Source organism: Bufo gargarizans, chromosome 7, assembly GCF_014858855.1.
Source record: "Bufo gargarizans isolate SCDJY-AF-19 chromosome 7, ASM1485885v1, whole genome shotgun sequence".
Taxonomy (NCBI): Eukaryota; Metazoa; Chordata; class Amphibia; order Anura; family Bufonidae; genus Bufo; species Bufo gargarizans.
The window spans coordinates 177,688,999-177,701,126 of NC_058086.1; the positions used below are offsets into that span (position 1 = coordinate 177,688,999).

General features: G+C 41.7%; 1 protein-coding gene across 1 annotated transcript in view; it reads right to left on the bottom strand.

Annotated features, from left to right (window-relative positions):
• DPYD (dihydropyrimidine dehydrogenase) overlaps positions 1 to 7,455 on the bottom strand; it is a 1,350,396-nt gene extending 1,342,941 nt beyond the window's left edge. The window contains exon 1 of the mRNA XM_044302252.1: positions 7,281 to 7,455. Coding sequence (XP_044158187.1) covers positions 7,281 to 7,319 — 39 coding nt within the window. The 5' untranslated portion in view covers positions 7,320 to 7,455. The remainder of the gene's footprint in view (positions 1 to 7,280) is intronic.
• Positions 7,456 to 12,128: the final 4,673 nt, after the last annotated feature.

Sequence of the window (12,128 nt, forward strand, 5' to 3'; positions counted from 1 at the left end):
AGATATATGTCACTATCTGGTTTTTAATCAGCAGAACTAATTCTAGGTTACACATACCCTCTAAAATCTCAGTCATTGCTTTATTAAATATCACTCAGCTAGAGAACTCACAAATGGCTGAATAGAACATTAAAATGTTTTTTTTACGGGAAACAAACTTATATTTTCAGGGTTTTTATGTTTGTTCTTTAATTTAGAGCTGTGATGGTTAACCTCCGGCACTCCAGCTGTGGTAAAACTACAACTCCCAAGAGGCACACTTGCTTGACTTTTCTCAGAACTTCACAGAAATGAATTGAGCATGCTGGGAGTCGTAGTTTCACCACAGCTGGAGTGCCGAAGATTAGCCGTCATTGATTGAGGTGAAGGTTATGGATAGCTTTCCATTTTTTTTCCACTAACTATTGACTGTAGACAGATACTGTAGGTTCATCTATGTATGAGAAAATAATGAAGGTGGCACCTATGTCTACATCTTTCTGCTACTTTTAGATTTTGAATGGCCTTACTTTTTGGTTTGATTGCTCTGTAAACCACTAAATCACATTTTCTGAAAATATCAATAAAAAATGAAATAGTAAAATCTGCATACCAATATAGGATTAAAAATGCAGAATACAGTACTCCATAATTAGATCTAAACTCCCACAGGGATAGAAAAAGTCTATTAAGTATGCAGATACAGTGATTTCTATGTAAATGAATGGCTAAATTCATATCAAATTTCATTTTAATTTTTTTTTTTTCCGCTAGAGGGCAAAATGCCAGGGTCGTAGGCTGTCCTTAAAAAACACTCCATATTCTAATTTCCACAATTCATTATGTATGTTAATTGCAATAACAAAATGCTTGTGGGTCAACTGCATGTTCCACAATGCTCTAGATAGCATGATTACCTCGCTCAACATTAGCTTCCACCTCTGGTGGTGTTTTTAACTAGCGTAGGAGATTTAGGACCTTAAAGGGAGTCTGTCAACTAATCTGAGCCTTTTAGACCACTCAGATCAGGTTACAGACTCCTTTGCCCACATTACAATGGTACCTTTATTTGTTCTGTCCCTCGCCGAGACCTGAAAAATAGGCTTTTTAAACTTATGTTAATGAGGTTCGGCAAGTGCCCAGGGGTGGCATTACTGCAGCAAGTGCCCAGGCCCCTCTGTGATGTGCCCAGAAAAACACACCTCTTTCACCCCTCTGGCCTGCCCCTATTTCCTATTATTACCTCCTCCTCTGCCTGCCAGATCTCGCGCCTGCGCCGCTCCACACTTGTCCCGCACCTGCACACTTCTGTGCCAATTATGGGCAGAGGAACAGGTAGTTGGAATATGCATGTGCCGGTCTTTAGCGCAAAATTCAGCGGGCAGAAGTCACCAGCGGCATCAGAGGACTGCAGTAAAGCGAGAGAAGTGTGGAGCGGCACAGGTGCGAGATCTGGCAGGCAGAGGAGGAGGTAATAATAGGAAAAAGGGGCAGGCCAGAGGGGTGAAAGAAGTGTATTTTTCTGGGCACATCGCCGAGGGGCCTGGGCACTTGCTGCAGTAATGCCACCCCTCTCAGCGAGGGACAGAACAAAGGTACCATTGTAATATGGGCAAAGGAGTCTATAACCTGATCTGAGCAGTCTAAAAGGCTCAGATTAGGTGACAGACTCCCTTTAATGGAATTAGCAGTGTTAAAAATGGCGCTGGCAATTTCTAATGAGTGACCATGTTTGCAATTAATAAACCAAATTCTATCATTTAAAAAAAGTTTCTGTAAATATTAAAAGTTGTATAAAAAATGGTGATTGAGTATTTATTTTTTTATAAATATATTTTTATTTTTGGGGAATTAACCAGAACAATTGCCCAAATCATTTATTTTTATTGTCTGCACCTCGAACTCTAATATTACAGATTTCACAAGTTTTAACAGGACTATAATAATAATAATAATAATGATGGCCCGGCCTTAATGATAAGCCTTCAAAATCAGATCAATGGGGGTCTTCCTGTAATCAGCCTAAAAGTCTCCATTCATGTTAGGGCTCATTCACACGGCTGTTGTCCCTCCATTGCCGTATTGTGGCCCGCATCCGGCGGGTCTGCAATACAGGCCGCGTGCATTCCGCATCGCGGATGCGGACCTATTCACTTGAATGGGTCCGCAAATCCGGAGATGCGGTGCGAAACGGAATGGGAGTGCTTCCTGGGGTTCCATTCCGGAGGCACCACAAAAAGATAGAGCAAGTTCTATCTTTTTGTGGAATGGACGGATCACGTACCCATTAAAGTGAATGAGTCCACGATCCGCATGCAGCTGGCCCACGGTCGGTTCCCTTGCATTGCGGACCGCAATTTGAGGTCCACAGCACGGGCACGCAGTGGCAACATTCGTGTGAACAAGCCCTTAGTCTAATATCAGCCGAACTAGCCTAAAAAGATGGGTTCGGCTGACAATCTAATGTGTATGGGGAGCTCCCGACTCTCTCCTGTAAGATGATGTCGGGGGAGTGATAGATTGGGTGAACAGAATTTCTTCTGCCCAATCTTTTCGTTCTTTCCCTATTGACTACAAATACATGCTCAACTGATCCAAATGTGCATGTGTACAGGGGAGTCGGGAGGGAGTCAGAAGACATAGCTGTCAGATGAATCTGAGCGTGTATGCGTATGGGGCTATTGAATGTGTAAGGATCGGCATCTTGAAATCCAACATGCCCAAAAGCTGTTTCATCCAACATCTGCTGTCAGGGGAGAGTCAAGACACCATCAGACACATTAGATGATCAGCTGGTCTCATCTGATCTTTACACTTAAACAGAAATAAATAAAAAAACACTTAAAGGGAATGTGTCCTCAGAATATTACCTATTGTTTATTTTATTTTTATGTTAAAGTGTTGTCTCACTTCACCAAATGGCATTTATTATGTAGACAGCGGTAATACAAGGCACTTACTAATGTATTGCTATTATCCATATTGCCTCCTTTGCTGGCTGGATTCATTTTTCCATCACATTATACACTGCATGTTTCCATCGTTACGACCACCTTTCAATCCATCAGTGGTGGTCATGCTTTCACACTATAGGAAAAAACACTTGCCTCTCTGGTGGCCAGGACCGTGGCAGCGTACATAGACTAGTGCTTTTTCCTATAGTGTGCAAGCAGAGACACCGCTGATGGATTGCAGGGTGGTTGTAACCATGGAAACGAGTAGTGTATATGTAACACCCCAGAGTTGTATTACAAAACTCTTCTACTCGCTACAATCTGTTAAGGGCATTAACATTGTCATCTTGGGTAATTTCATGTAATTTCCTCACAAATCTGCATTGTAAATCCTTGTTACATACTGTATATATTGCTGTAACTTCCATGTTCACCAGCAGGTGGAAGCAATGTGTTCAGCAAGGACTTTAGTCAGTTTAGTGTTTCTGAGCTGGAATAGTACATTCCAGTTCAGCTCCCCCTCTTTGAGCAGAGTGGGATGCTCCCACATTCTGCCTCATGGGGAGAAAAGGAAGTTAGAGTAAGTGTGCCAGTCACCCCGGCTAGGGGAAGGCTGTGCGTGTAGGAGCTCCCAGATATAGGAATCCAAAGTCAGGATCTTGTCTCGGCTGATACAATTGATCATCATCCCCAGCCTGAGCGTTGCAGCCTCAGCTGGAAGAAAGCAAGCAGCCACCTCCAGTTACAGGAAGAAGCATACCCTGAGACAATAACTGTGAGTACCGTCCAGAGACCCCAGGAGAAGCCAAATTCCTCCTCAGCAAGTCAGTCCCAAGAGAGCAGAAGATAAATTTCTGCCACATTACAGAGCTACAAAGCAGACGTCCTTTTCCTGCAAAAGCTCCAGGCACATGATAGAGCAGAAGCCAGATTCCTGCCACACATTGCCAATACCTGCTGGGACTTCAGACTAATGCTGTATCTCACTTGGATGAAAGCTGCATCTAGTAAAGACAAGTTTGAACTTTACCAAAGGTATGGATCTCCATTACTGCTGACAAATTCCTCTATTACTCCTACTAGCACCACACTCTTTTTATTGCAAGTGAGCCAGGATCCAGGAGTCCAGCTGTACCCAGGTAGGAGACACCATTGACACTATTGCCATTACCACACAGAGACATTACACCACTCTAGCATTCCTAACCTGGTACGTGAGTTACAACACCTTAAAGGGCACGAACAAAACACGCTGCAATTGGCGTCACAAACAAAACTATAAACTATCACTTACACCTGACCCAGCCATTGGATATTATTGGCTTCAGAGTGCATACCCCAAATCCGGCTTTATTGCATATAATGTGATGGAAAAATGAATCAAGCCAGCAAAGGAGGCAATATGGACAATCACAATACATTAGTAAGTGCCTTGTATTAGCCTTCTCTACATAATAAATGATATTTGCTGAAGTGAGACAATCCCTTTAAATGTATTTTTAAAGAATATTTGGTTCCCATGTCAACATCTCTGTTAACAAAAAATAGCAATCCTGCTGTTTTTGCACTGGCCATTAGGCCTACTAATAGGCATCCCTCTCGTTCTGTACAAAAAAATGTTTATGACAAGATACAGTATTATATATATATATATATATATATATATATATATATATATACTGTATATATATCACAGAACCCACCATTGACAATAGGTTGTATTACAGATTATCTTCTCCCTCCTGACCGCTGCACAGGTCAGAAAGCATGCCTAGAAAACTCTCCCATATAAATCAGGGAGTCCACTGTCCACTGGGACTATGGCCCATGTGGCTGATGGAAATCATATCTCAAAATGCTGTTAAAGGACATCTGTCAGCAGATTTGTACCTATGAAACTGTCCGACCTGTCCCATGTGTCCGCAATGCTAAGGAAAATGAGCCTCCGGGAGCAATGTTTTTTTTTCTGTTACTTCTAGAGGCTCAGCTCTCTCTGCAATTGCCGCACCCCCTGCACTTTGATTGACAGGACCAGGCATTATGATGTTTCCACTGCCTGGCCCTGTCAATCAAAGTGCAGAGGGCACAGTAGTTGCTGAGAGAGCAGAGCCTCTAGGTGTAACGGTAACGCCCCCATTGCTCCTAGAGTGCGCAAATTTCAGGCCAAGTGGAGCACTTTTGGATGTACATTGTTGTAGTATGAAAAAGAGCAGTAGTAGAAAATCTATGGAAAAGCATAGGGACTTTATTGTACCTCTAGTATACATAGGCCTACAGAATTTTTTCCTGCATAACAAAAAAATGACTCCATAGTATGCAATATAACTAGCGCCTTGAAGATGTAGCATTTGCATGAGCCCCTAAGAGAAGTGCTCGGCGTACACATGCTCACTGTGCTCATGTAAGGATAGAGCAGAGAACTAGAACATAGAATGTGTTTTACTATTTTTTTTTCTTGTCCCAATTTGCACCATATAAAACCTGTCCAAAGAAATACATGGCTTGTGAATTCATTTCAACTTTGCACTATGGGGTTCATATATCAAGACAATTTTTTGAAAGGCTGGATGTAATGCATCCCCTATTGAGATAGCTACACTCATTAAGAGGCGCATGCACCTTAATAATTGTGGCACATCTGTGCATGTCTGTGAAGCCAAAACTGAAATACCAGTTAGTTTTTAGGTATAATCTACACCAGTCTCCTTGTATAGATTATAATAAATGTTCCAGGCTGGATAAGCCCTGCTCCGCACACCCCACTTCCCACCATGTTCTATTCTTTGGAAAAGCAGTGAGTGGTTTGCAAAACCCCCCAAAAGTTGCAAAATTCTGACATCAGTTTTCTGGAGTACAAGGATTGATAAAAGTCACCCTTTGGGGGTAATTTAGATCACCCTGCACTCTAGGATTCTGACTTCAAAGAGTTGCAAAATAGTGCTTTTGTGACTTTTTGAGGTAACTTGCATACAATGTTTGGGACTTTTTGCATTTTTACACCACCCACTCCAGTTTTGAAAAGTAGGTTAAAAAGTTTTACTCCAGATTTACAACTTTTTTAAGTTGTATACAAAAGTGCAAATGCCACTCCAGTAGAGGGTGGTGCAGAAAGTAGCATTTCTAGACAGAAGTATTAGGTTTACAGATGAGACAAACTTAACAAAAAAATGCCCCATTTAAAGGGGTTGTCTGTGTTCAGAGCTGAACCTGGATATATCCCTATCTTCACCCCTTCGGCCCCCCTAACATGAGCATCAAAGCATTTCATACTCCGATGCTCTCCCTTGCCCTGCGCTGTATCGCTTATATCAGTGGGGCCGGAGGGGGGAAGATAGGGATATGTCCGGGTTCAGCTCTAAACGTGGACAACCCCTTTAATAAGTTTGGCACAAAGTACTCCAGCGTAGACTCAAAGATAGCCCTCACAATAAATTCCCCCTTTGTCTTTAGCTTTCATACCTATGCAACACCCATTGGTGTGGAGGGTCTAACTAATCTTCTATATTATCTCCATTTAATCTTGTGTTGTTTGAGTTATAAATCATCTTCTTTACACCAATTGATTAAACAGGCACTCAGTCACCAGGAACTGTACCAAGGACAACTATTTATTGTATCTAATTACATGTAGACAATCATAAAAATATACAAAAAAAAATACAATTTTTTAATTAAAAACAAATTAAAAACTTACATAAATCAGCTTCTATTTAACATTTAGATGAAGGAAGGAAAGAAGGAACGAAGGAGGGAATAAGGAAAGGAAGGGCAAATAGATAGATACATGCAGGACTGTGATTAGAACAGTGCACAGGAACAATTTCCTTGATATGTTTTTTTCAAAAAATTGCAAGCGGTCTTATGGTGGTTCTTTGTGGTGCACCACTGCATACCATTACCGTCCCGTGTGGCTATACCTTATCTGTCAGTAAAGTTTGATTCACATCAGTAGCTCAGTAGCCATCCATAAAATGTATAATTACTGCTGTAATTCTTCCCAGCATAGATTAGATAGGTTCATGAATAGAACATATAGACAGAAGACACCATGGATTGGCATAGCTGTTGCGCTGCAGCTATGTTTCTCTTATAATTTAAAGCTGTTTTTGCATCCCCTTTGTTGCAAAGAGACTTTGATACGCAGCCTCCTGAACTGTTTACATGGCTAGAAAAAAATCAAGTTTCACACCTGCCAATTTAACACTCAAACCGCTAAGCAGCAGGGATCCAAGTTACTGTAATATGCACTTAGCAAGAACTGCAGAAGCATGGTCTCCAATATCAGAATCTATTATATATGCACAAACATCTGTTATACAAGAAAAACATGAAAACCATTTTCAATACCTCAATATCCAGTGGGTCCTTGCTCAGCATGCAAGCCATGTTGCTACAATTCTCTACGTGTCTTTCGCAATAGCTTTGAGAATGAGAATATTATGATGGTTTTTTATGCTTTTTTATGACTGTAAATTACTAACAGAGCTCTACTTGGGAGTAAGTTACACGTAAAGTGGTGTACAAGAGGGAGGGAGAGGTGTTAAGTAGAAAGGGGGAGTATTCCAGGTAGGCGTGGATTCTCCAAAGACATATGACCTATGGTACAAAGTTCATCTTTTCATTAGCATGAGTAAATGCTTTGGATAGACACAGCTATCATTACAGAGTTGTTCAAAACACAACAGTAATTTAGTCTAAAAAACTGTATTCCTTTTCTTGGCTTGTTGTGGCATTGCTTGGCTTGTAAAATACACCATGGTTTTTAGCAGGAATTTTTAAAATATACTTTTTGTTGGATTTCTTTTTATTCAGAATGTTTTTAAAATAATTTTTAACCCTATAGAGCAGTTATGGCGAACCTTTTACAGACCGAGTGCCCAAACTGCAACCCAAAACACACTCATTTATCTCAAAGTGCCAACACGCACTTTAACCTGAATGCCAATATAGTATATCTTCCATGTACTTTATCATGTAGCTGTAATAGCCTGCCTACATTAAGTGCGCTGCCTGTGCTGTTCATAGTGAGCCCTGCGCTGATAAATGGCAGGAAAAGTCTAAGGCATACTGGTACACCATACCAGGGAGCGGGTGCCCACAGAGAGGGCTCTGAGTGCCACCTCTAGCACCCGTGCCATAGGTTCGCCACCACTGCTATAGAGTAGCATCAAACAAGAAAGTGTTTGCAAAAGACACCAATGACCCACAAAATGCTGAAAAAAGTGAAGAAAAGAATGGCACAAAGAAACCCACTATTTGTACAGTTTTCAAAATTTCTCTAACATCCTGCTGCATCTTTTTGAAGAAAAAAAAAAAAAAACAAGCAAAACAGGTTCTGGTATATGTATAAACAGGCTATAGGAGATTGCCAAAAAGGGCCACACTTAAAGTATGCTGCATTTTTTTTTTTGGAGGGGGGAAGGATCCATTTGCACAGCATTATTTTTTTTTACTTTTTCTCACTATAGGCTTTCAGTAAACCAATACTCTGACAATTAAACAAAACAAATAACAAAAACAGAGAAAATAATATTTTTTTTTACTGAAAGGTTACATGCTAAGCTATCCTTGAGGTGCCCATCTGAACATTTTTTTAATTATTAGCTTTATTCACCTGCTAAAAGGCTCCTCTGTTCCAGCGCTGCTTGTCTGGTCCCTGTCTGGTGATAACATTATGTCCATCTTTCACGTGACCGCCCAGCCAATCACTGGCCTAGGACGTCACATGTGCAGAAACAGCTAGTTCAGACCAGTGAATAACTGGGGGGGAGAGGGTCCCGTAAATGATGGACGTGTGTCATCACTTTCAGTTATCTAGACCATCCTATAATCCTACTTGATTGTTTCAGAGGTAGGCAAAAAACCCCATGAGGCAGATGCCAATTACCCCATATAAGAGGAAGAATTCCATCTCGACTTTGTATCTGGCAATCAGACTAAAGCCCTGCATTAACTTCTCATCTTCTAAATCTACTACACACACAATAAAGGCATCCAGGCCCATCTAAAACTTGTTCAGTGAATCAACCATTACATCTTGGGGCAGAGAGCGCCATAGTCTCACTCCTCATACTGTAAGAAATTTCTTTTTAATTCGGCCCCCCTAGGGCATATTTTTTCAGCTGATTAATCCCAAGTTTGTTAACCTGTTTTGGAACTTCAATAATTACTTTGGTCACCCCCCCACCCCTAGCACCTGCTCTCGTTCAGCTATGCTTTTCTTATACACAGGTGCCCAAAACTGTACACAATGGGGGGAATTAGAAATAACAGTATATTGGAGATGGCCGCTGAATTCTAAGCTCCGCTGTGACGATTCCCCTTAGCACGAGCCTACAATAGCTGTCAGTTGGAAGGATGGTAAAGATCGGAACTCCAGACCAGGGGAACACTCATCCACCAACAAATCGCAGATTGCTAGTGGAGACAAATTCATTTAAAAAGCTGCCTCCACGTTTGTGGCGCTGAAAACAAAGATGGCGCCGACACATCCCCATAAGGCTCTTGAGCGCACTCCGGAAAGGTCAGACGAGGAGAGCGACACAGAGGATCCCCAAGGCAATGGTGCCTTGCCGATTACCAAGCACTACCTGAAACAAGCCCTCTGCAAAGCCATGTAACCGTTCCCCAGCGAAATCACAGCTCTTCGCCAGGAGATGAGGCAAGTTGGGGACCGGATGGAAGTTCTGGAGACCCATCAGGCCTCAATCCTAGATTACCAGGCGGCCACCACACAATCTTTTTAAAGGTGCAGTACTTACCTAAATGAACTGCATAGCGCTCTATAAGACCAAGAAAATAGGGGGCGTAGCAATAACTTGCGTCTCAGAGGGAGACAAGAGACCACCAGGGGATATCCCTTCATCAGTTCAATCTATCTGCAGTTCTCTATTGGGCCCAGATTCGGCTTTTGACATAGTCATTGAGAGAGACCACAGGGCACTGTGCCCCAAACCAAAGCCTGAGGACCCTCGTAGGGATGTGATATGCAGATTCCTCAACTTCCAAGTCAAAATGTCCCTCCAAAAGGCTGCAAGGAACCGCACTGATTTGTCTTATGAAGGTGCACAAATTGTAGTATATCAAGACCTGGCACCCGCTACGCTCAGGAAACGTAGAGCCCTGAAGCCTTTGACCGACTGGCTTAGATCTAACAAGACACAATACAGATGGAAGTTCCCATTCAGACTATCCTTTTTCCATGCAGGGCGCCGCTTTAACATCTCAGCCTACATAGATTTAGAAGCAGTATACGATCATCTGCAAATCCCACCATTGAAGGTGGAGAACTGGGAACCTTTTCAAGACCTCGCTATGTTGCCAGACGTACCTATGGTTGTTCCATTTGTTCCTCAATGTACCCATAAAGCACAGAGATCTGGGAAAAGGAACTGACAACTGACACCGAAGAGACTGGCGCAAGATTCGTGAAACTCCAGTTTCATACCCATTACTAATCACTGTGCCTTCTTTATGTGTTGAAAGATTCCCCTGACCTCCTTAGGTTACACTACCTGTAAATATCTCACTAGACCCTGTTTCTTTTATGTCTCTTTAAAACACTGTTTACCTGCAAGATAGGATAAATACTGTTCCCCTTCTTTGCTCCTATCATCTCCAACCTAACTTTTATAGTGATAGGAGAATCACTACTAGATCCATAGACCATTCTCCCTCATTTGAACTTCTTCTACATTTACATTATTGCTTCAATGTATAACTGTTATTACTGTTTTGTTTTAGTATTCACCTTCATTTGTCGTACTAGGTTATATTTAAAGTACAAGATACATTTCCATTTGGTTCTCAAGATATGTTGTGTTTTCCTATGGGCCCTTGCTTAGCCTCTGGGTTGGCGGAAAATCTATTCCTACCTTTGTGTGTCTACCTGGAGGGAGCATTCACTGCATGAAGGTAACCTAAGACATCTAAGTTATCATGGCTGACTTACATATTGCATCCTATAATGTCAAAGGTTTTCATTCCCCATCCAAGCATAGACAAATTTTCACTATGTTACGTAAATCTGAGGCTATTGTTCTGCTCCTCCAGGAGACTCATTTCAGATTTAACAAATATCCCAATCTCTCATTTTCACACTACCCTCAATGGTACCACTGTGGAGGGGGATCTTCTGCCTCAGGGGGGGGGGGTGAGCATAGATTTCCAGAGGAGAGTCCCGTTTAGGTATACTAACCACCTCCAAGATGTGAAGGGAGATACATTCTGGTTAAGGGGCACATAGGCCCACAAGTGGCAAACACTAGACAAGCATATTGGTTTTCTAATATTCTCCCTATCATCAATTCCTTTAAGGAGGGGATTGTGGTCCTGGGTGGGGACCTGAACGTTGCCTTGAACCCACAACTCCTCCTCACATAAATCTGCCCAATCTTTGGGATCTTTACGTGCCATTAGAGAGGGCCTGTGGAGTTTTCACCTAGTGGATTCTTGGCAAACTTTACTCCTCCACTCAATAGACTACACTTTCTACTCCCATGTCCATGGTACATACCACCATTTGGATTATGTGTTTATTTTAAAGGAACACCTCCAGCTATGTTCTGAGGCCAAAATCGTCTCCATTCACCTGTCTGACCATGCTCCTGCCTTCCTCTTTTTCCGGGCACATTTACAATGTTCGAGGTCCTCTAACTGCCGCCTTAATGAATCCCTTCCTAAGCAATATGAAAACTAAAGATAAAATTGTTGCCATGTTAGAATAATATTTCTCTCTTAATAAATATATCTCTGTTATGTCGGCCCAATCATTATGGGACGCTCATAAACCATTCATTAGAGGACACTTCCTTAGTATAGGAATGCATCTGAAGAAAGAAAGAGGGGAAATAATAGATGCCATTTATCTAAAGATACAAGCCCTTGAGTCTTTACATAAATGTTCCTTCTCAGAGACCCAATTAAAGGAATTATCAGGTTTGAGAGCGGAATTCAAATCCCTACTACAAAATAAGGTGGCTAAATATTATCTAAACTCTCAACACAAGTACTTTGCACATGGCGATAAAGCCTCTAAATTTATGGTGCACAGAATAAAAAATAGGAGATCAGTGAACTATGTTCACCAGTTAATTACCCCATCAGGAGACTCAGTATTTTCCTCCACACAAATAGCGGCACAATTTTGAGATTTTTACAAAGACCTTTATAATTTGCCCTCACCGCTTTCTCCGG